The sequence below is a fragment of the Protopterus annectens genome, chromosome 6.part0 (assembly GCF_019279795.1).
Source record: "Protopterus annectens isolate FY-2018-M chromosome 6.part0, PAN1.0, whole genome shotgun sequence".
NCBI classification, from domain to species: domain Eukaryota; kingdom Metazoa; phylum Chordata; order Ceratodontiformes; family Protopteridae; genus Protopterus; species Protopterus annectens.
In genome coordinates, this window is record NC_056737.1 from 1732354162 (window position 1) to 1732380011 (window position 25850).

Genomic DNA, 25850 nt, shown 5'->3' on the forward strand with positions numbered 1-25850 from the left:
GTAGGCGTAATAACATATTAATAAGAGGTCTTCCAGAGAGCTACGACAGTCAAGGCTTACTTGCTATAACAAAACAAATATTTGAATCACTACTTCACTCAGAAGGGGGAGAAAATGTTACAATTGAGAGAGCCCACCGTGCGCTCTATAAAAGACAAGATGCCTTAGCGCCTCGTCAAATATATACAAGACTACTGAACTTCCAGTCAGCTCAACAGATATTATATGCAGCAAAAAAAAATAAAAACTTCACGTGGAATAATCACAAATTAACTTTTACACAAGATCTACCCAGGTCCATCAAGGAAAACAGACAGAAACTAGCCCCGTTTTGCTCAGACTTAATTAAAAGAAACATCAGATTCCAAATGCGTTACCCAAATACTTTGTCTTTCTCCCAAAATGAAACCAAATATACAGTAACCTCCCAAAAGAAGCAAAAGAGATCTTCCTCAAAATATTTAACAAGATCCCAGACCTTGGATAAAGTCACTAGCTTCCAGCACAAGCGTTTCAGCAGCTTTACACTTCAGTTATCTAATTCACTCACGGAGGCTTCAGGGACATCACCGCTCTCAAATTCAGCGCCAACATGGTATTTCTATCAGCTTTGTGACTGTTTAATCTAGCAAAACATCCTTCCATATGTTTGCAGGCAGATCCACGTGTCCAGCAAGGAACACATCGTCGCCGCGAGGTTTCTGGAGGGACTCCTTCCACTGTGACACCTGAAATGCTCGTCTGTTAATTCTGTTCTTCCTCAACCGCGCTTATAGCGCTGATCATCGCAGACAAGTCCTGTTTACTGCAATCAGATCCCCTGTACATGCTACAGGCTTGCAATCGTTTTTTTTTAGCTGCAAAATATCCTTTTTCTCAAAACTTTAAACCACTTAATGAGCTTCAGACTTAACACCTACGGGTGTTGAGGGCATATGCTCACTTTTTGGAAACCCATTCTAGTCCCAAGTTTGTAACCTCAGATGGAAAAAGTGTGTGTAAAGTTTGTTCCATATGATTTTCAACATCAAATTAGAACTCAACTGTTTTAAACACATCTTCACCAGGATCTTTGTTGTCTTCCTGCCACTTTGTGGTTCATTTTACCCGTTTTTGACACTGGGTAAATCAGCTGATGCAACAGCTGAAGCAATTTCTAGTTCAGCATATCAACTATTATACCATGTTGGTTATTTACCTTTTGCCTTTATGCATACCCAATAACTTTTACTATGGGAGGTTCCACTTTACCTATGTATTTGTCTGACATTCAGAAAAGAAGCTTTTATGGTGACTTAGAGTTACTAGATACAGTATTTACCACTGTTAGCTACCTCTGCTCCCCTCTCCATGTTTCTTGATCTTTGGTTACAGTATCTATCTATATCAGCCCTGTAAGTGGTGTTCGTTGTGGAGCACTGTCCTACAGACATATATCCATCACTGCCTTGTTGACTCCCCTTTCTAAGTCTCTTAATAGTGTACTTGCACACACATACTTCCACAATTCACAAAAGCCACATCATTGTGTCCTGGCCCCTTCTACCATGCACAGTCAACTAGTTTATAGTACCTCCTGTCTCCTGCCTTATGTTTTTTCAACTGAAGAACATAACCATTTATGGAAGGTTATTTGAATCATGTCTGAGCATTCTGCTTCAGACCTATTTCTGGTAGATATGGAGCAGTATGGGTTCATTAATGAAAGAACTTGCCTTTTCAGTCTTGTATCATTTGTCGAAGAAGTTAAAGCAGCACTTTATGTTAACCAAACAGGGCATGTTGCTCGTCTTGACCTTGCTAAGGAGTTCAACTCAGTCCCTTATAAGGGGATAATTCAAATGTCAATTCATATGTAATTCAGTGGGTATAACACTGGTCAAACAACAAGCATATCTCTCGATTTCTTTGTACAAGAATCAGGGTCAAAGCCCCAAAAATGGAGGGTGGGTAAAAGCTTAAATACAGGGGCAATTTATGTTACTCTAATTTACTCAAACAGTTAGTAAAATGTCAGGTTTTACAACATCATGCATTTTTTGTAATGCAGGCAGTATAAAACTGTAATGCATGGCATTATTATCTGACTGTAATTCTCAGTGGTTTATCAGAAATTTTCTTTTTTCTCTTTCTTTTTTTTTTTTTTTTCTCTACTGTTGGGTCACTCTGGTTTCGTGAAGTGCAGACCAGGAAGGTCTGTTTGGGACCCTCGACGCTATGGTGCTAAAACACACCAAGTAATGGCAGAAACATCTTCACTAATACACACACAAATTACATAGGAACATATAAGATGCCAGGTAGAGCTTTTCTCTACATGCTGACTTCCTTGATCCAGTTGTATTGCACAGAAATCAAAACTTCCAGTATGTGTACTATAGTAAGCCAGGTAGTGCTCAACATCAGCTCATGCCTTAACTGTCACTATAAAAAAAATCTTTCTGCCTCAGTCAGATATCGTTTGCTCATACATGCATGTATTTAACACACATATGTGTGTATGTATATATTTATGTATATTTTTGTGTGTGTGTATATATAATTGCACACATTTATATACCTTCTTAAAAAGAGATAACAAGACTCAAATAGTTTCCAACTATATGTACCATTTTTTCTTTTGTATTATTTCCTAGTTACACTGTTGAGCCGGGTTCCCATTATAGATAGAAAGGAATTTCTTATGAATCTTTGTTTGTATTGTCGATGCTTATAAGGAAATAGGGAAGAAATGCATTATTCCGACTGTGATTAATTAAACAAACCCATACCGTAGCAAATCTAGTACATTTGTAATAACCAACTCTTAGATACACTTATAATCTATTTCTGCCTTACTGAACTGACTACAGGTTACAATTAGAGAAGTCCCTTATAGTGTTGGGAAGTTAAGAAAGAAATAAGGCTATGTGGGTCATTTACTAATGGGGGCAGGGTGGTCATGGAACTTGACATAATGTTGGTTTATAAATGCAATGATTTAACTTAAATCAACGGGCAGATAAAAGATGTACAGGGGTTTTAAAGACTACTTATACCTAAAACAGTAATGCTTAAATCTGGTACAGGGTAACCACAGTGAAAGGGAGGTTCTCAACAACGCATCAAGACTCTCAGTTTTAACTAGCTCTGCCATCATCAGAGTCTGATCATTGGTAATACCTTCCGCCCAAACAACATCAAACAACACCACAACTACATATTTGGTTTAGTTTTTCAACTATCTACAACGTATGCCATAATGACAATCTCACTAGTCTCAGACTCTTGTTTATGGCGAACTTAACAATGCTTTAGGTTTATACCTTTTCTACAGCCTTCCTGTTGTGTGTGATATTCAATAAGAAATGCTTATACTTGTAATAAGTCTGTTATATATAGGATGTATAGATCTACATCTCTCATATATATTAAGCTTAAGAGCTTGACCTACAAGCGCATGTTCTATGTACATAAGGTCATACTTTCATGACAAACTAGTAGGTGTAGCATTTACATACGGTAGCTGTATGTGCATTGTATTAGGGACCTAGTTTGATTACCCTTTGGTTGAGAATGTTTATGTATATATGTATAGAAATGTTAGGGTTTTCTTTTGTTATTTGTTATACTTCTTAGCCTATGGGGTTCAGGTGGGTAGGCACGGGGCATGTCAGAAGGAGTATTGTGCTACTTCCTCCTCTTCATCCAAACTGCTTACTGATACAGCTATGATACGGTTCTCCATATTCCTCTCAGCCTATTACAGACACAAAGCAGGTTCTAGTAAACACACATTATGTTACCCAAATATTACTTTAAATCTCCAAATATATAATGTCTCCCTACACTTGGTAGTTTTAATTACATGAGTTGGGCCGTTGACTCTTGGAACATTAAAGGCTTACAAAATACCGCTAAAAGAAAACTGTTTCTCCACCTGCTGTTTAAATCCCAGGCTAATATTAGCTTTCTCCAGGAAACACACTTATCTGAAAAGAATGGGAACACACAAAAATAGAAAATGGATCAGGTCAATAATAAGTGCTGGTGACAGCTCAAACTCGAAGGGGTGGCCATTATAATTAAGAAACAATTCCAGGAACCTATCAATGAATATAAATCCGATACAAACGGCAGATGGTGCTATTTCACCTCTACACTCCCAGATTCCTCCAAACCAGTTATGTTCATGAACATTTATGGTCCTTGTTCTCAACAACAAACCTTTATCCTAGAAATCTATAACATACTAAACTCATTTCCAAATTACTTATTTATAGTAGGAGGGACTGGAATGTGGTAATTGATCCTAGTCTAGATCGCACCAGCAAATCCTCCTCCTATAACTTCCAAGCTTCTATAGCCTTAGAGGAACTTATCTCAGATTTTAATCTTGTAGACACTATCACTTTTAGTAATATCTCGACCAAAGAAAATCTATATACCTTCTATTCCAACTGTCACAAATCTTGGTCACGACTAGACTTCATTCTGATTTCGGACCCTATCTAAATTTAAAAATACTTTTAATATCGAACCCAGATCTCTCTCCGACCATGCAAAAATCTCTCTTAAAATCAGATTCAACACGCCTGTTTTTACATACGCTAACTGGACCCTTAACAATAACCTACTAAATAATAAAGATATTTTAAATAAAATTAATAATATGTTGTTGGCTCTCGACACCAATCTTACAAAATCCCTAATCCCCCCAGACATTCAATGGGCGGCCTGCAAAGCCGAAATGAGAGGTTTTCTGATTAGCAAAGCTTCCTATCTTAAAAAACTCAACACTAAAAAAGAAAATACTCTATCCCTTAAACTATCATCTTTAGAAAAAAGTCAGAGATTATCTCCAGACCCAAAAACTGAAGTATTGATCAACTCCACGCGCAAAGAATTACTAGAACTGCACTCACAGAACTTTTCCCTACAGGAACAAAAATGTATTGCAACATATTCTGAATGGGCCCAAACTCCCTCAAGAACTCTGGCAAGAATATTAAAAAATAATAACGGTGCTCCCAGAATATCCACTCTTCAGTATCAAGGGAAAATTTATAATTCAGACTCTGAAATAATACACTTATTTTTTGAATTATTTTCAGATATTTATAGTAGCAATAAACAAGATTTTTAAAACCCCAGAGGAGTCCTTTCTAAACTCCATTAACTTCCCTCTCTTGAACCAACTCAAGTCTCAGTCCTCTCTGCGCCAATTACCATCCAAGAAATACATGACATTATAAACAATCTTAAAAGAGGCAAATCTCCGGGCCCTGATGGCTTCACTACTAACTTTTACAAAGCCTTTTGCCCAAAAATATCCTCTATCCTATGGAAGGTCTTTAACTGTATCATTAAGGAGGGTATTACTGACTTACATTGGAACAACTCAAAAACCATCTTACTATTAAAAAACAAACAAGACAGAGCAGACCCGCACAATTACAGACCAATTTCGTTAATAAATGTTGACATTAAGATTCTTGCTGCTATCCTAGCTAATAGATTACAAAAGATACTCCCGTCTTTATTATCCCCTGACCAAGCTGGCTTTATGAGTAATAGACACACATGGGATAATACCCTAACCTTGGATTCCCTTATTCAATTGACCAAAAAAGACAAAAATCCAATCACGCCCTAACCTTAGATGCCTCTAAAGCTTTCGACAGAGTCAACTGGGACTTTTGTTTGATACCTTGTCCCATTTCAATATACCTAAATTCTTCTCGGATATAATCAGAACACTTTATACAAAGTCCCACACATACCTCTATATAAACAAACAGAGATCCAAGCCAATATTGATTACTAATGGAACTAGACAAGGTTGCCCACTCTCACCCTTTCTCTTTAACATTTTTATCGAGCCCTTCTTCTTATATATTGCGCAGAATACACACCACAACATCCCTAAAATTCTAAACACACATGTTGCACTATCAGCTTTTGCAGATGACTTAAATTTATACTTCCAATTTCCCAACTCAGACCTACCCAAAATCTTTGATGCCATTAAGTACTTTTCCTCCGCATCTGATTACGTAATTAACAATAAAAAATCACATATTTTCCCAATCAATCCTAACTCCCACAAATCTTTTTATTTCCCGAGTCCTCTTTACAAATAACATATAATCTTAAATATCTTGGTATCCATTTTGAACATAATCAAGCTTCCATGCTCCAAAACAATCTACTAAAAACATGGTCCATCATCCAGCAAGATTTACAAAGATGGAAACTTATGAATTTAGCTTTCTTGTCCAAAGTAGCAATAGTGAAAATGAATGTCTTACCCAGACTCTTATATCAATTCAACGCCTCGGATATAGAAGTATTTAATAACTTCTTTTCCAAAATTGAAAAAGATCTAGCTAGGTTCATCTGGTTCCCGAAGTCAGTCAGGATCTCTTACTCTAAATTAACTTATCCTAAGGAGAAAGGGGTTGGGCCTTCCAAACTTTCAACTGTACTACAAGATCATCTGCTCAAACAGAGTCTGGTCTATCTCAAACTTTAGCAGCAAAAATCAAACCCACTCTCCAGCATGGTTGAAAATATGGCATCATCATATTATCTCTAACAAAATTAATCCTCAGGCTATTCCATTCCTTTCCACTCTCTCTATAAACAATTGTAATTTAGCACATTCTCTGAAACATAAAATTAGGCTTTTCCAAAAACTCATTAAAGACATCAACATGGAAAATACCCTACCCCTGCTCCAACCACTCCATCAAAATCCAAACATCAAAATCAACAATATGACGTTGGACCTTACTAAATTTCCTGCCATTAAAGACCTCAATGTTTGGGACATCCTCAAACATAGTTCAAAATCTATCCCTGAGCTACGATTAATTCTTGGAACCAATAACAAATACACAGTGATTCTTCGACAACTAAGAGAAGTTTTACTTGCACAACATTTTAATCCTCCCCCTAACCCTCAGGAAATCAACAAATTAATTGAAATCATATCTGTAATATCAAGCACTAAAAAAACAATCTCATCCTCTTACAAACTATTGAATAAGGTGCTATACAACTCAAAATGTCTCTTTTCCAACTATTGGAACACAGTTGGGTCTCCTATCTCAGAGGACCAAAAACTCTCAGCTATAAAATCTACTTTAGAACTCTCCCTTTTTAAAAAACTCTTATACACCCAACTGATGCTAAACAACAATTCCTACTTCACTCCTGTAATACTCAATAAATTTAACCCCAACTCATCCCCTCGTGTACATGCTGCTCCCATCCGAGGCGGATCTACTACACATTATGTGGTATTGCAACCACTCTTACAAACTCTGGTGTTCTCTAAAAGTTCGTTTACAAAAAATGGGTTACTACACCTCAACCCTGTCATGGGAAACAGCCATTCTCCATATTCATACCTCCGTAATACCTAAAGTACAACTTCACATTTTAATTATTCTCTGTTCACTTATTAAGCTATATATCACTAAAACTGGTTAGATCGCACCAAACTTAGTTGGAATGGTTTCAAAGAGATGGCTTTCAAACACATCTCAGCTCATAAATTCATTATAAAGGGCCCCAAAAAAAGAGCTTATTTTGGCAAATTATGGAAGAAACTTATAGATGTGATTCATACTGAATGACTCCTCATTCACATCTTGTGCACAAAAGCTATCCATATTCCTGTTAATATACCGGAGAACCACAGCCAACCCAATTTTTCACTATACTTCTACATTACCACTACGGAGGAACGTAGCACTCTTGGTTGTAAATATTGTATATATTTGTTTTTTGGTTTTGGGTAAATGGATTACAATGCTCTCATTGTGCTGTACCTATCATTCTCATATGTATCATTGCTATACTATGTGGCTACTCACTATTTTCTGTAATAATCCAACGTTGCATTCTAATGTGTATAACTGTAATGTATTTCCTCATCCAGTTTGCATTGTACCATACTTTGAAAAATAAAAGAATTATTTGAAAAAAAAAACTTCGGTAGACCATATACAATAGATGTTACAGGATGTGATAAATACAAATAGTTATACAATTCAGGTACTATAAATCCATCCATCAGAAGCTCTTATAAGTAGCTTTTTATCTTAAAAATAAAAGCATTCACTATGGTAACTTTAACCTTCATAAAGGTCATAATATTATGAAGTAGTTCATACATTAATTCATTGTATAACTTCACATCCATAATCACAACCTTACCTCCCTTATCTTCTTGTTTTATTATTATATCTCAGTTGTTACTGAGTTTCCATAATGCATTCTTTTCATCTTGATTTAAATTATAATACTTATTTTGACTAGTTTTTACATACAACATATCATAAATATCTTGTTCACACATTTCAATAAAGGCTTTAACTACTTGTACATATAGGGATGAACATACTTGTTCTTTTAAGATTTACATTGGGTACATTGATAGCTTTATTAAGCAAAAGTTTTAAATCAATATTCCATGAAAAGAGTCTCAATTCAGTTAAAACTTCACTTAAATCACCCTCACAAGATGGTACATATGACATACCTTTTTCAAGAAGACCCAGTTTTTGTCATTTGATGTGCAACATTCTGATATAATGATTAATTTTTTTGATATTTGTATAATTTATAGGGATATGAAGTTTGAAACAAAAATTCATAAAAAAGAAGTACAAGCTACTCGATATGTACTTTCTAGAAGTATGCACCCGAGACATATATGTCTGAATGTGCTGAAAGGACAATTTTTGAGAGCCAGTAGGCTAAATACAAATAATAAAGATTTTGTTTCCAAGTTAGCTTTTATGATTAAAGACTTTAAGCTACAACGTTATAATGAGAGAATGATAGAAAGGGAAAGGAGAAACATGATGGAAGAACGTGATAATCTTGGTAGACCATATTTGAATGGTCCAGTGGCCAGGACTAATATTAATAATGATGGTAGGGAACAGAGCCATATAAGATATGTTACTAAATTCAATAGACATACCAATATGGTTAGGAAAATTATCAGGAAAAATTGGGCTATTTAACGGTCCAGTAATGATATTAGAAACATTGTAGGTGCACAACCTAGTTTTACCTACAGGACAGAAAAGAATTTGAAACAGATGTTCTGTTATAAAGACATGTTTAAGAAAATAGGTATTAATGTAAACAAAAAATCTATAATACCATACTATTACTGTGTTTTTTGCAGCAAAATTAACACAGAGCTAGTTTTTATATATCCAGTAACTGGATTTGAATTTATTTTTAAGACTCATGCTACTTGTTTCACAGAGAATGTCATATACCTTGCTAATTGTGAGGCCTGTGACCATTTCTATATAGAGAAGACAAATCAGAAGCTTAAGGAATGTATTAACTTACATCTTTCAGATATACATAGATGTATTAATACTAATAGGTTCATAGGTTGGTACTAGGCTATCGGCCCTACAGCCTATACAAGCCTAGCCATAACAATTCCCTGGCTATTTCTTCCCAGAATATTTATTTCCCTGGTCCCCTGTCTAGCAGGGCAACTGACGTGATCCCCAGGGTGAATTTCCTCTCTCCCATCCAGTCATCAAGGTTCCTTTTGAAAAGGACCAAAGAGGTGTTCAGCTTGACATGTATGGGCAGTCTATTCCAGAGTATGGGGAGTCTCTGGGTCAGGAACCTATCCCTCCAGCATGTTTTATTCATTGTGATGACCAGGTTTAGATCCCTGGAGCATGTGGCTCTGAGGGATTGGGATTTCTTTAAGTGTAGCATGTCCAACAGCTCTGGGTTTGACATGGCCTTGTATGTTAAGCAGAGATCGCCTCTGAGTAGGCGATGTGTGACAGAGTATAGACGGAGTTTTTTTAGGCAGTCAGCATAAGGCATCTGCTTTAGGCCTGTGATTCTTTTAGTGAGGTATTTCTGTGGCCTTTCCAGTTGTTGTAGATGTCTTGTGAGGTACATACCAAATGGGGCACTGTACTCTATAGTGGGTCTAATGAGGGTTGAGTACAGTGGGACAATGACCTCCTTTTTTCTGGATGAAAAGCCCTTAGTGATGAGGTGTGCCACTTAAAAGGATTACCTGACTGTTGTAGCGATGTGGTTATTGAAGGTAAGACCACTGTCCACCTGTGTCCCTAAGTCCCTTATCACACTTGCAGTGTTTAGCGCACTGACACTTATGTGATAATTCATGGGTACATGGTTTTTCCTAAAGGGGATAACTATACATCTCTTGGCATTTAGCTTGAGCCCATAGCTCTGGCACCAATCATCTGTTTCTGTAAGGCCCTTTTGTAGAATATCCACATTATTTGGGGATTCAATAATGGCTCCCAGTTTGCAGTCATCTGTGAGACAAAGAGAGAGACAGGCAGATAGGAGTATGGATGAGGGGGTGGAGGCTGAAATTTTGGCAGCGGTCAGACACTACGTGGCCCTATCAGGAAAGGGAAGTCTTTGGCTGGAAGACTGAGAAGGCTTAGCCTGGGGAGGCTGTCTTCTACATCGGGGGGAGCTACAGGCCTGGAGGTTTTCCTGATAAACTGCATCTTAAGCATATTTCTCAAAAAGGGCCTGACCATAAGTTTAAGTTTAGAGTCCTACAGAAAGTTTTTCCTGATATGAGAGGGGGAAATATACTTGAAAAAACAGTGTTTTTAAAATATAAGTGGATAAATTACTTTAGGGCAGATGTGTTACCAGGACTGAACTCACAACACAATATTAAACCTGTTTTGAAAGTGAAGCATAACCATATATAAGATGTTTTCTGAATTTGTGTTGTGTACCTAACTGGTTAAAACTTTTTAGTTTTTTGATTGATCTTAATTTAAATGATTTATTGTTGCTTTTGTACTATTTGCTAGCTGATGCAAATGCATTGTATTTAAGAGACTTTAATTGTATTTTATTTTGTTGAGCATTGAGAAAGAGCTTGCCTCGAAAGCTTTGCTTTTTTACATTTCTTGCCTGTATTAAAGTCGTTTTGTGGTGCAACGGTGTGTTTCCAAATTTCTTGGTCTTTTTGAGTAGGTAGTCAGTCAGTTAGATAGTTCATTTAAGTTTAATTTTCCTGCTGTCCATCCTGACGTATTTGTGTATAGTAAAAACGAACACCCAAGCCACAGTTTCTTCTTATTGCACATAAGGAGAGTGGCAAATCCCACCTGCATGGATTCGCACCCTCATCATTCTCCAAATTGACATAATTACCTCTGAGATCACCAAGCTTTGGGATTTTCGTTACTGCTTCTTTTGTCAAAAGCCTGTTTGGAATTTTCATCTTGTAGGACTGGGCTTTGATGCACTAGTTAATGATTTTATAACTGAATATACCTGATTAATATTCTCAGTTTGGATAATAGCCACTAATAATTACATTATAAAATTGCTCTGGTAGTCTTATTAGTTACCATTTTTCATTGAGAGAATATTGATTGAATTATTACACTTAACACTAGTTATTATGTCCTATGGTCTGTAGAGCTAAAGTATAATCTGAAGTTGTTAATCTTCTTCCTATTCATCACTGATGGGCTCGGTTCCAAGCCCTTGGAACTGAGTCGGCCTTATACCAAGCTTGCGTGCACCAAAAACCCTCGAGCTAAGCTGCTACCCACAATGCCCTTTACTCAGTTACCCCAGATCTCATTTGCCGCGCAGCCATATAGCAGTGTTTCTCCGAGCTCTCCAGCTAAGTGATTTATCTTATACATTTACAAGTTTTGTAAAAGTTTTTCTCATTTATTGTTTGTTCTTTGATATCTTTATATACTCAGCTCTACCCACAGGCATCCCTTTCATACCATTTTTGGTATTTTGAACTTTCTACCCTTGTGGTATTTTATTACCATTGTTGGTATTTCCTCTCTCTTTACTTCTTCATTTCCTCCACTTTCCTCACTCTTTTCCTTTTGTGTGACAGTGTTTACTGTTATGTCTAAGAAGAAGGAAATTATGGGGATTAAACACTGCTCTTCTTGCAGTGGTAAACTTCTGAATAGCGACCTTCATGAAGAATGTGTGTACTGTTTGGGGGTTCCGCATTTGTCGGCGAAACCCCCGTGTGATATTTGTGCTAGCTTCAATCAGCGGACATTGAATAAACGTCAGAATAAATAGATTTTGAAGGGCCTGCTTGCATCGCCTTTTTCGGAGGCTATTTCTGTGATGGAGGTCTCATCCCCTCCTTCTGTGGACAAGAAACATCCTCGTTCAGACCCCTCTTCACCGGCTAGTGAGAGAGGTAAAAGTCATAAGCACAAGGCCCAAAAGTCTTCCTCCGAGCACTGTACTGCCTTCTCGGTTCCGACTACATCGGTTCCGAGTTCGGCTCCAGTGAAGCTTACCGAGGTCGCCTCGTCAGCGCCTACCCCGACACCGTCGATGACGGTGCCATCTACTACCTCGGTTCCAATCTGTTTGTCTGTCTCTGTCTCGGCACCGACGTCACCCACCTCTGCTCCGATGTCGGTTCCGACAACAACTTCGGAGCCATTTTTGACATCCACCCCTGTTGTGACTTCGGCTCCGAGCCCGTTCTCAGCTCCAACCATACAGTTGTTGCTGGTTTCTAAGTTGGAATCGTCTGTGCCATTCTGTGATACACCACGGACCCAATATTCGTCGTCTGTGGACCCGTTTTCCAGACAAGCCTGCAGCCCCTTTTTGGACCGGCCTGATTCCCCCTCAGGGGCATTGGTAAGATCCACCAGGAGCCTTTCAGAATTGGATGTGGTGTGCCTTTTTGACCAGCTGCTGACTGCCAGGGGAATTTCAAATTTACCTAGACCCTATCCCACTCCAGGCTTTGGGTCTATTACTCTAGTGACCCCTACATACTCACCTCCCTTGGATCCCTCGGTTCCAAGGCTCGTATATCTGACATTTTCTAGAGGACCCCCTTCCTTGGCACTGACAACGACAGTGTCTGAGGCCCCTGAGGCCCCTTTGGGTGTTGGTTCCATCGGAACCCACCCTCCCTCAATCTCATGCTTGGGGAGGGTGGAACCTCCGATTCTGGTATCAATTCTGACTGTGTTGTCGGTCCCGGTTTCAGATCCGGGGGTGACTACCACTTTGCATTTGCTTGAGGCTCCGTCCCTGGGGGTGGACTGTGTAGAGCGGGGAGTGGCCCTGGTTCCGATTTCATCTTCCTTGGTTCCGGGCTCCCACTCCTCTTCGGGCAGGCCCACTTTCCAGGTGATGGAGAGGGTGCTTACTTCTAGCAACCCTCGTATGTCAGTTGACCCCCAGTTCCTTCTGAGCCACAGCTGTCAAAGGCCACCTTCCCAGGACTCTGAGAGCACAAGGCCCAGGAAACCCCTGTCCAGGGTATTTCCCTTTCTGAGTCTTTTTTGGATACTCCCACCAAAGAACCCCCTCAGAAACGGGCATGTAAGAGGAAACACATGGACTCCCCAGAGGAGTCCTTCACGGAAGATAGGGACTATGATGATGGGGAAGGATCCCCATGTTCAGCCCCTGATGATGTCTTCTTCAGAGACATCATGGAAATCTTGAAACAGAGGGGTGAGTGGAAGCCCTCCAGTTCTTCCTCGGAAGAATCCGTATTCCTGCAGGCCTTTTGCTCTCGGCCCTCTACTTCTTGGGTGACCCCTCCTGCCAATGAATTGGTTAAGCTTATCGTGCAGTTGGCATGGAAGAACCTGGACTCCGTTGAGGCCATCCCAGGAGATCAGACAAGGTACTCTACCCTCCAGAGGATCAAACCCACTGGTCTAGAGTTTTGCCAGTGGATGCTATGGTGGTGGTGGCAGCCACAAAAAAGGACCTTGTGGAAGAGAGTCCTGCTGTTCATCTGCCCAACAGAGAGTCCTGGGCAGTGGACAGGTTAGGGAAACAAGTTTTTGAATAAGCGATCTTTGCAGTTAGGTCTCTGAACGCCATGCCTGGATGCGCATTTGTGACATCGCAGACTCCTTCAAGTCTTCCTTTTTAAATGCCCCTATTGAACCATCAGCTCTGTTCGGTGCTAAGGTCAAGGATACATTAGCCAGGTGCGAGCAAGATGGGAAGACCTTGTCTGCCATTGGCCTACACTTTTCCAAACCTCAGCGTTCCTTCTCCAGGAATCAGAGGAGCGGGAAGATGTGGCACAAGAAGTCTCAAGGTCCTTTCTATGACGCATGTGGTGAGGACTCCTCCAGAGGCAGAGGGGGTTCCAATAATGGAAGACATCCCTTTTGAGGCAGAGGGGGTCCCCAGAACTAGGGCTCCAGAGATTCCTTCTCTGGTAGACTGTATCAGTGCTCCTGAAGCTCTGCTCGATTGCGTTCCTCTGGAATCAGTTGGAGCATGTTTTTCCCTGCACCAAACTGCCTGACTCTCTATTACAAATGATCAGTGGATGCAGAGAATCATTACCAGAGGCTACCATATTCCCCTAATAGCTTATCCAAGACCTCCGAAATCCCTTCCCGATGTTCCGCCCAGTCAAAGGGAGGAGGCAGCTTCCGAAATACGAAAGCTATGTCAAAAACGAGCCATCCAACAGGTTCCCTCAAATCAGTGTGGATCAGGGTTCTACTCAAGATTCTTTTTGGTGCCAAAGAAGACTGGGGACTGGAGGCCCATTCTGGATCTCAGCCAACTAAACAAATCGGTAGTTCAGACCAAGTTCCACATGGTCATGATTCAATCCATCCTTCCCTTTCTGCGGGAGGGTGTTTGGATGTGCTCATTAGATCTCCGGGATGCGTATTGCCATATCAAGATGGACAAGCACTCTAGGAGCCTCCTTCACTTCCAGTTGGGAGCCAGTCACAACCAATTCAGAGCCCTGCCTTTCGGTCTCTTGATGGCCCCCAGAGTGTTCACGAAATGCCTTGCAGTGGTAACAGCTCATCTGAGACTTCATGGATTCCAGGTGTTTCTGTACCTAGACAATTGGCTTCCCTCTGCCCCCACCAAGCGTCTACTGGTCAGGGCCCTCCGCTACACCATGGTTCTAGCAGAGTCACTGGGCATCACCATACATTGGGAGAAATGCAAACTTCAACCCTCACAACAATTGGAAGTCGTAGGGGCAATATTCAACACCCAGTCCAGCCTGATCTCACTTCCTCTTCACAGGCTTCAGAGATTAAGGGCACAGGTTCAAGTGATACTCTGTCAAAAAAAGGTGTCTGCAAGGGAAGTTCTCCAAGCCCTGAGGTCTATGGCTGCAGCCATCCCTATTGTTCCCTTAGCCAGACTACATATGTGATTACTACTATGGCTTCTTCAGGCCCAGTGGATACCCAATCTTCACCCCCTGAGCTCACAGATTCTCATCACCAACACTTGCAAACAAGATCCCCTCTGGTGGATGTGTACAGATGAAAATCGTTGGTTTCACCCCTTCCAGGCTCCCCAGCCCAGCCCCATGGTGACCACGGATGCTTCTCTGATGGGGGGGGGGGCTACTTCCAGGGAAAGTCAGTTCAAGGCACGTGGTCCAATGTAGCGGTCAACTTGCATATCAATGTCCTGGAGTTGAGTGGTGCTATTGGCGTTGCAAGCCTTCCATCCACTCCTTCTGTCCAGAACGATTGCTGTCCAGTCGGACATGTCCGTGTTCTGGTACATAAACAAACAGAGGGACCAAATCCTACCCCCTATGTCACGAAGCCATGAGAATCTGGCAGTGGGCGATAGATTCTAACCGCTTCCTGATCACAACGCATATCCCGGGGAGCTCTAATATGATTGCGGACAGACTAAGCAGATGCATTCTCCATCCTCATGAGTGGTCTCTCAACCTGAGTGTGGCGACAGAAATTTTCAGCTGTTGGGGTCAGCCATGCTGCGACCTTTTCAACTCCCCCTCAAACACAAAATGCAGCAGCTACTTTGCCCTCTTTCCCCCTCTTGGGGAGTCATTGAGAGATGCTTTGATTCACAATTGGCCCACAGGTCTCCTTTATGCTTCTCCTCCGATTCCTCTGATTCCCCCTTTTTCTAAGGAAAGCTATTCAGTTGAGAAGCAAAGTGATCCTCATTGCCCCATTCTGGCCTCATCAAGTATGGTTTTCCTTCCTCTGACCTCACCTGTTACAACCTCCTTGGAACCTAGACACTCATCAGGACCTCATATCTCACCCACAAGGGCTGACTCCCCCGAATCTGTCAACTCTCAAGCTGACAGCTTGGTTTCTCCACTTCCGTTAGTTGCCAGGCAGGAAACATTCTCTTCACCCATACGTGATATTATCTTGGCCTCTTGGCCTCTCATAACCCATCCTCCAGGAAACTTTACAGGGACAAATGGAAAAGATTCTCTATTTGGTCACATAATCAGAAGCTAGACCCGTTCTCTGCCCCCATAGCCACTATTCTTCATTACCTGGCTGAACTGTTCAACAATGGGGTGTCAGCTTCCACCATTCGAGTCCATCTAGCAGCTGTTTCCAACTTCCATAATGGTTCAGATGGAGTCCTGCTTATTTCCTCTTGCCTTTGCATGACTTTCCTCAAAGGTATTTTCCACAGCAGGCCTCCCATCAGGCAGCTGGTGGAGGCATGGAATCTGTCCGGGGTTTTGCAGTCTCTTTCTCTGCCCCCTTTTGAGCCAGCTGCAACATGTGATCTAGAATTCCTGTCATGAAAATCCTTATTTCTGGTGGCTATAACCTCAGCCAGACGAATTTCTGAATTACAAACATTATGTATCAAGTTCCCTTATCTGATCTTTCATAAGGACAGAGTATCACTTCGTACTAACACATCCTTTCTCCCCAAAGTGGTTTCTGACTTTTCAATTAACCAGTCCATTGAGCTCCCTGTGTTCTTTCCAAATTACCCTAACAAGGGAGAATACTGCCTGCATTCCTTGGATGTTCATAGACAATTACGTTTCTACCTGGACAGAACTAAATCCTTTTGCAAGTCGGACCAGCTTTTCATCTCCTTTGCAGGTCCTAGAATGGGAAGTGCAGTATCGAAAGTTACTTTGTCTAAATGGTTCAGGTCTTTGCCTTCACATATTCACTTACAGAGGGACCTAAGCCTGGCCAAATCAAAGCTCACTCAACTAGGACTATTGCAGCATCTGTTGCCTTCCACACTAGGGCCTCCATGGATGACATTTGTGCAGCTGCTATTTGGGCAAAGCCCGACACCTTTATCAAGCATTACAGATTGGATCTGATCTCCATGGGAATAGCGGCCTTTGATTCAGTGGTTCTCAGGAATGTTCTTCCATAAGAGCCACCCAGGTTCTCCAAGTAGCTGGGGACTCGGTCCCATCAGTGATGAATAGGAAGACGATTAACAACTTCAGATAAAGAAGTTATGTCTTACCATAATGTTCCATCTGAGTTGTTGATCTTCTTCCAGTCATCACACCCTCCCACCAACCCCCTCCAAAGGTTCCTGGCAGATCTTCTGGGTCTTTGTGGTGTCTTAGGGTTTCTGCACAGAGATGGCCTCTGACTTATTTCTTCTTCTATATGTTGCATGCAAACTCGATCTGAGGTAACTGAGTAAAGGGCATTGTAGGTAGCAGCTTAGTTTGAGAGTTTTTGGTGCACACAAACTTGGTATAAGGCCGACTCGGTCCTGAGGGCTCGGAACCGAACCCATCAGTGATGACTGGAAGAAGATCAACAACTCAGATGGAATGTTATGGTAAGACATAACTTCTTTTTTGCAATATTTAGTCATTAGAAACAGTGTTTGACCAAAGCTTACACGTCAGTGCTTTACTTTACTAGTACATTGTAAAAAAATTTGAAAGTATCCATAAGCTAGTGATGCAGACCAGTCCATATATTAACATTAAGTATAGAAAAATGTAAGTATAGAAAAGTGAACATTTATGTGAGCCTTCATATAAAGATGATAAATTTCTAAATGCCAAAATTGGGATCTTCTTATGGTTCACACCAGTTTGATATTCTGGAGACCTGGTGAGTCAACCCGATTATTGTTTCTGAGATTACTAATTACATGCATAGGGCACATGCACTTCAGTACCAACTGTCATTTATAAATTTACTTTTTCAGTTCTGGTTTTCTAACTTGCTATAGTGTAAGTAAAGACCTTGTATAAAGCAAATTAATTGTGTCTTTGACATGGATAGTTTCATATAAGAATGCATTTTCATGCTACAATATCTTATGAAACAAAAATGCAAAAAATGTAAGCGCACAGACTTTAACTCATTTTGCCTTCTACTAAGTTTTGCTGCTTGATATTTTAAAGCAAAATGTTGCTACTAGTAATGGTATTACATAGTGTACCAAGTGTTTAGAGAAGCAGCAGAAATGAACAAATTGTGTATCAAGAACTGATGATGTTGTAATGTTTCTTTAGGTGCTTGGGTCAGTCGCGGTCTGGGAATGGTTAAAAAGGAAGGCAATCTTCTTGTTTGGAATTATGTCGCTCCACATCTGGGTTACTGGATTGCAGCACCTTTACCTGGAACTGGAAGTAAGACAGTAATGATATATGTTTGAGAAGCATGCATTTGTTATATACAGAACTGGCATGCAGTAGAAATCTCAATACAGTAATCTCTACTTTCTTTAATAACTGCAGCTTTTATTCAAAAACAGAATCAAAGGAAAAAGATCACAAGTGGTTCTGGTAAATCCACTTCACATCCAGGACCACTGTGCATATTCAAAATTTAAGCCACAGGATAATCAAGTACATAAACACAATCAGAAATGCAAGGAGAGTGGCTGATCCTAGAGTGAGAGCAGCAGACTGCCTTCACTTCTTTGCTGGAAAAACGGGACAATTAACTAAACTCCTGCATTCGGGAACAGTTAAAAGTCATCCAAAACTTCAAAAGTCACTACTAAGTTTTAAAATAATAAAAATTAAAAAAAAAAAATGACCAGACTTAATCACTAAAAAAACTCTTCTTTATCTAGTCACATTTTTACTTTTATAATTTTAAAACTTAGTAGTGACTTTTAAAATTCTGGTTCTGTTTATGAATGCTGGATTTTAGTTAATTGGCCTGTTTTTGGAAAAAAGAAGTGAAGACCACCTGCTACTGTGATGATGGGGTCAGCTATTCTCCTTGCATCTCTATATTCGGAAAGTGAAATGTGTAGCTAGCTCCTTGACCCAGCTTTGGGAATGCGTGTGGGTCATTGCAAAGTTTGTCAGGCAGGATGGGAGGAAGTAGTTGTTTCCCAGCTCTCCTATGCGGTGGAGTTATCGATTTGTCTGCAACTTATGTGTCTGTTGGAGGCCAGGAAGTCCTGCAGCTGTAACATAAACATATGAGAGTACGAGAAAATTATGGATGCCGAGTGCATGTGTTAGTAAAACATATACCATGAGTACCTGATTTCATATTATACTGCTCCCTCTAAGCTATGGATTATGAAATCATTTGACACAACAGCTGAGCATCTAATGTGGTAAAAAAGTTGGATCAGAAATGGACTTATCCTGGAAACATTGCATAGTAACACAGGGTCTATCAATAAGCTGTACCGGTTTAACATTTTAACTTAATGTGTGAGACAGACGTGTTGCCTCACGATAGGTTTTTAGACTTCAGAAGATGCAGTGTGCAAATTTTCATATTCAACAGATTTGTTTTTAATTCTGGCATGGTATTTAATACTGGCAGTCACAGCAGAACGTGACTGTGAATGAAATGCATGGAACTAATAAAAGGTTGGCTTTTTACTGCTACAGTTGTGCCTGGTAATGCTCTATGCAATTTAAAATGTCACTTTCCTCAGTATGCAGTGACCTTTGAGGTTATCAAATAATTTAGTAACACAGATGCTTCCTACATAATAAGATTAATAATGTTTGTTTCCTTAGCATTCATTTCTGATAGCCTGTTATGAGATAACTTTACGTTTTGTTAGATTTTCATTTGGGTAAACCTGATTATTGAGCAGTTGATTTTATAGATTTCTGTTAAAACTAGTATATCTTCAGTAATACATTAAAATATGGGAACTTCAAGAGATAAAATGAAGTGAGCCCTAATATGATTAATATGATTAAACAAACAAATGAAAGCAGCTTAGGTTTTATATGATTATCTGTTTTGGTTTGTGCAATGCATAGACTGAAATAAGAGCAGCTTTTCCATCTTAGCATTGAGAAAGGGTTGTTACCCGAAAGCTTTGCTTTGATAAACTTTTGTTTGACGTTGGAGCAGTTTATTTCTGAGTCTATTGTTATTTTTCCAGTTACCACAGTATCAACCTTACTACCACCCCTTTCTTAATACAGCATGCTCTGAGGTTGTAGAAAGTGAAGTATTTAATGATCCAGCAGTTAAAAATGGACACAAATAACTGTATTATTACCATGCTTACTGTCAGTTGCTTAGTAGATGATTGCTCACATCACAGTTGCCCAAGCATAGTAGCTCAAGGTGGCAGTTGCCAATGTGCTGTTCCTTATTATATACATGTGAGCAATTTGTTGGTTCTAAAAGTATATTGTGTTTTTGATTTCTGTGAGCTCACAGCCTCCTGGAGAAGGAAAGACACCTTTTTTCATTTTTGTGCTTGATCTTTCAACAACATTCAGTGACCCTGGAATGACATCTTTTAGTGATTACTCTTTTTGTGAGATGCAGTGACTTTGAAGCAAGAAGAATAAAGTAAGAAGATGCAAAATCTAGAAGGAATTACCACCCCACTGCAAAAACATTTCTTAATGATTGTAATTTTGTTACATTTGCTGTACATCCCAAATGTATGTATCCTGAGAGTATGTCTACTTAGGCTGTCAGTTTTGAGTAGTTTTTGTTGAAGAATTATGTTTTGAGGCTTGCCATCTCTTCCAGCATTTGTAGTCACTCCCATTTGCCGTAAAACTTATTTCCTGAAAAAACACCATTTATCCTTATCCAGCTGCTGACAAGGTGGGTTTTATTTATACTGAGGTTGGGGTTGGGCCCCCAACTGTGAGTGCAATATAAACTAGAACTGCAGACAAAGTGTGATTTTTACCCTTAAATACTACGGCGTCACATAAATTTAAAAGCAGCAATATTGTGTCAGATCTGTGGCACTAAGGAGAGTAGTCCTGTCTGCTGACCTAAGGACCTAATTAAACTAGCAAGTGAAGCTATTGGAGATGCTGGCAGGGGAAGATATGGGGGGGGGGGGTGTCGTGCCAGCTAACAATTATGGGAAGTAGATAACTGAATGCATTTCTACCACAGGAAGTACACCTGGCAAAGAGATGCTTAACACCAAGGACATTTAGGGGCAGTGTGCCTACCAAAGAGTTTTTAAGCATTGTAGCAAAAGTGCAGGTGTGTAGAGGCATGCACACACATGGCCTGGTATAGCAGCACTTAGCAGGCTAATTGAGAAAGAGAGAGAGGGAAGAGGGCGACTGAGTAATTCAAGTGTCACACATGATAGAGCATAAAGATGAGGCCTATGAAGTGAAATTCCTCCTGAAAATGGTAAACCTCCAAGGGGGTGAAATCGGATACTTGTACCAGTCAAGACGGGGGGGGATGAATGGGTCAGTGGGGTGGTAGAAGTGAGTTAATGGTTGAAGGCAGGTAAGGGACAAAAAAAAAAGACAGCATCACTCTTTATCAGTTGGAATGTACAACTGAGGTTAAAAAATGTAGCATCTAGGATTGCAATTTCTTTATATAATATAGATCTTTAAATTAAGAATTTTACTGGCATTTATAGGGTAACCATTTGAAATGTCAGGACCCACAAGATTGAGTCCTGAAACACAGAGTTTTATTGGCTGAAAGAATGGACTTACCTATACTAAGTCCAAGACAGTCATTTCTCTGGATATTCCCTTTTCCCCAATTTATGGTAATCTCAGAGGTGCTGGGGGGTAGAAGTTTAAATGAGAAGAACAATGTTTGAGATTCACCCTTCTCTGGGATTTTCAGTCTTTTTGGGGGCTTGTTAGCACTCAGCTTTTTGAGTGCCGACATTTCAATACAGAGGACATTTATAGTTTACATTAGTGGTGTTGAAATTATATTTTGCATTCACATTTTGATGTGATTATATATATTGTTTACAATAAAAATGTTGCTGTAAAAGCAGAATTTTAATACTTTAGCATCATTCTGATCATAAAGTCATTGTCAGCAACCTCTTGTGGAAAAGTAAACAGCATCTTCCTGCATCTGCTCTTTTCTGTTACACTTTGCTGTCACTTATTTCAGACACAGTTGTATAGTGCTGTTGATAAGTCAGTGACGATGGCAAGCCTGTGGACAGTTATCCAAATCATCCACAGAACTTTCATGTCAGAGATAAGGGAATAGATTGCCAGGCCTTTCTCCCAGCTGACATTTCAACAGTAATCCCAGTAATTATCAAACCAGGTCACTAGCATCATAGATGGATGCTTTGTTTCTGTGCCATTAAACTGAACAAAACAACATACATCATTTATAAAGTAGTAGTAAGAGAGTGGAAAGTTGAATCACAGATATATCTTCTTTGCTTTGAAAAACTAGAATCATTTCTGAACTAGAAACTAGAATGTACAATATGTATGAAAGAGTTTATTTGAGTATGATGATTAAATAAAACTGTTAACAAAATAACATGCTGTTATTGTAGTAGTGCTACAACAAAACTTGCAGGACAATAGAGCTAAGAATACATTGGATACCAAAACTTAAAAGCCACTGCTTTCTTAGAGTTACCACCAAATTTCTATTTTCCAGTGAATTATACTTGACTATGTAACTGTAGTTTAACAGACTTTGAAAAACAGTACAACACAATTAAATTATGTGTTGTTTTACTATCAAAACAATGTACCACTGAGGTATGTGCACGTCAGCATGTAGTGCTCTCTCAGAGACTTTATTATGAAATTTAAGAACTTCAGTCATAAATCAAAAACAAGTATGAGTCGATGTGTTATTTGTGTACATGCTGTCGTTTATAGTATATGTGCTGGTTCCTTATGAACAATCAACACTTGATCTCTTTCTAAATCTGAGAATTTAGCCACAACTGACTGAGGATTCAGCTTATCTTAACAAGACTTGTCAAAATCAAAATAAGTGTTATTTTGATGTAAATCCTGTGTGCAACACCCACATGAGGAGGCAAGCCCCCACACCCTCCTAGTTCATATATATGTGTGTGTATATATATATATATATATATATATATATATATATATATATATATATATATATATATATATACATATGATAGATATATACATATATATATATATATATATATATATATATATATATATATATATACATATGATAGATATACGTGTATATATATATATATATATATATATATATATATATATATATATACACATATATCTTGACTCCATAGCTGCACAGCAGTAAGGATCGGAGAAGCTCACCAGTAAAGCAGACAGTATTGTGGGCCTTTATGCAATGTTCAGATAAATTGTGAAAACTGGAGTGCTTGTCAACTGTTTAAACAAACAACACTCCTTTTATGTTCTAATATGTAGCTGACTACTGACAGCAGAGGCAGCTGTAGCTAGACGTCAGTGTATCTCTAATGAGCAGCATATGGATATGTAGCATTAAATATGCTAATGATCAGCTACTGGCAATTACATATCATGCAGTACATAATTATTCTGGAAAGTCTTTAAAGGGACAATCCCAGTGTTTAAAATTCGGGTCCGACTTTAATCAGACCAAAGTAACACCCACTTTTAAAACGTCACATAATTCCTGCCCACAGTGTCATTTTACTTGTACGTCCTTTTCTCCAGTCTCTCTTGAGTTCCCATACACAACAAAACACTCACTTTATGTTCCTATCACCGTAAGTCTTATTTTCTGTTGCCATAGCAACAGTCCCGTGAAATATAAGGAAAGTGCATTGTGAGTTACCTCTCGACCTCTTCTGAGAAAAAGGAACTGACTAATAATTTGAGACAAAAATCTGTATATACTGCGAAAATCTGGACAGTTGAGACCAAAGAGCTTGAACTAACGCTAACTGCCCTTATTATTTTGCAGTCGCTAAGCAATGCTGTTTAGCGAGTGTAAAATAAAGAAAAAATTAGAACTGTATGAACGAGTGTGTGCTTGTGCGAGTGAAATCAAGCGAGACGACGACCAGACAAACAGTTGTAAAGTAACAGAAATACAGTCACCTAATAGACAAGCCCTTCCTGGATACCAGTTTGTAAAACCACGAGTACAATGCAGTACGGTCAGCACCAATAAAAGACGAACTTGAACAGAAATGCACTTTGTAGCTTCAAAGTGGTGAGTGGAAGCCCTCCAGTTCTTCCTCGGAAGAATCGTATTCCTGCAGGCCTTTGCTCGACCCTCTACTTCTTGGGTGACCCCTCCTGCCAATGAATTGGTTGCTTATCGTGCAGTTGGCATGGAAGCACCTGGACTCCGTTGAGGCCATCCCAGGAGATCAGACAAGGTACTCTACCCTCCAGAGGATCAAACCCACTGGTCTAGAGTTTGCCAGTGGATGCTATGGTGGTGGTGGCAGCCACAAAAAAGGACCTTGTGGAAGAGAGTCCTGCTGTTCATCTGCCCAACAGAGAGTCCTGGGCAGTGGACAGGTTAGGGAAACAAGTTTTTGAATAAGCTTATCTTTGCAGTTAGGTCTCTGAACGCCATGCCTGGATGCATTTGTGACATCGCAGACTCCTTCAAGTCTTCCTTTTAAATGCCCCTATTGAACCATCAGCTCTGTTCGGTGCTAAGGTCAAGGATACATTAGCCAGGTGCGAGCAAGATGGGAAGACCTTGTCTGCCATTGGCCTACACTTTTCCAAACCTCAGCGTTCCTTCTCCAGGAATCAGAGGAGCGGGAAGATGTGGCACAAGAAGTCTCAAGGTCCTTTCTATGACGCATGTGGTGAGGACTCCTCCAGAGGCAGAGGGGGTTCCAATAATGGAAGACATCCCTTTTGAGGCAGAGGGGGTCCCCAGAACTAGGGCTCCAGAGATTCCTTCTCTGGTAGACTGTATCAGTGCTCCTGAAGCTCTGCTCGATTCGTTCCTCTGGAATCAGTTGGAGCATGTTTTCCCTGCACCAAACTGCCTGACTCTATTACAAATGATCAGTGGATGCAGAGAATCATTACCAGAGGCTACCATATTCCCTAATAGCTTATCCAAGACCTCGAAATCCCTTCCGATGTTCCGCCCAGTCAAGGAGGCAGCTCTCAAACAGCTATGTCAAAAACGAGCCATCCAACAGGTTCCCTCAAATCAGTGTGGATCAGGGTTCTACTCAAGATTCTTTTTGGTGCCAAAGAAGACTGGGGACTGGAGGCCCATTCTGGATCTCAGCCAACTAAACAAATCGGTAGTTCAGACCAAGTTCCACATGGTCATGATTCAATCCATCCTTCCCTTTCTGCGGGAGGGTGTTTGGATGTGCTCATTAGATCTCCGGGATGCGTATTGCCATATCAAGATGGACAAGCACTCTAGGAGCCTCCTTCACTTCCAGTTGGGAGCCAGTCACAACCAATTCAGAGCCCTGCCTTCGGTCTCTTGATGGCCCCCAGAGTGTTCACGAAATGCCTTGCAGTGGTAACAGCTCATCTGAGACTTCATGGATTCCAGGTGTTTCTGTACCTAGACAATTGGCTTCCCTCTGCCCCCACCTGCGTCTACTGGTCAGGCCCTCCGCTACACCATGGTTCTAGCAGAGTCACTGGGCATCACCATACATTGGGAGAAATGCAAACTTCAACCCTCACAACAATTGGAAGTCGTAGGGGCAATATTCAACACCCAGTCCAGCCTGATCTCACTTCCTCTTCACAGGCTTCAGAGATTAAGGGCACAGGTTCAAGTGATACTCTGTCAAAAAAAGGTGTCTGCAAGGGAAGTTCTCCAAGCCCTGAGGTCTATGGCTGCAGCCATCCCTATTGTTCCCTTAGCCAGACT

General features: G+C 40.1%; 1 protein-coding gene across 1 annotated transcript in view; it reads left to right on the forward strand.

The window, feature by feature from the left end:
• The window catches only part of FAM171B (family with sequence similarity 171 member B), a 777296-nt gene that overhangs the window by 435427 nt on the left and 316019 nt on the right, over positions 1–25850 (forward strand). The window contains exon 6 of the mRNA XM_044075125.1: positions 18299–18415. Coding sequence (XP_043931060.1) covers positions 18299–18415 — 117 coding nt within the window. The remainder of the gene's footprint in view (positions 1–18298; positions 18416–25850) is intronic.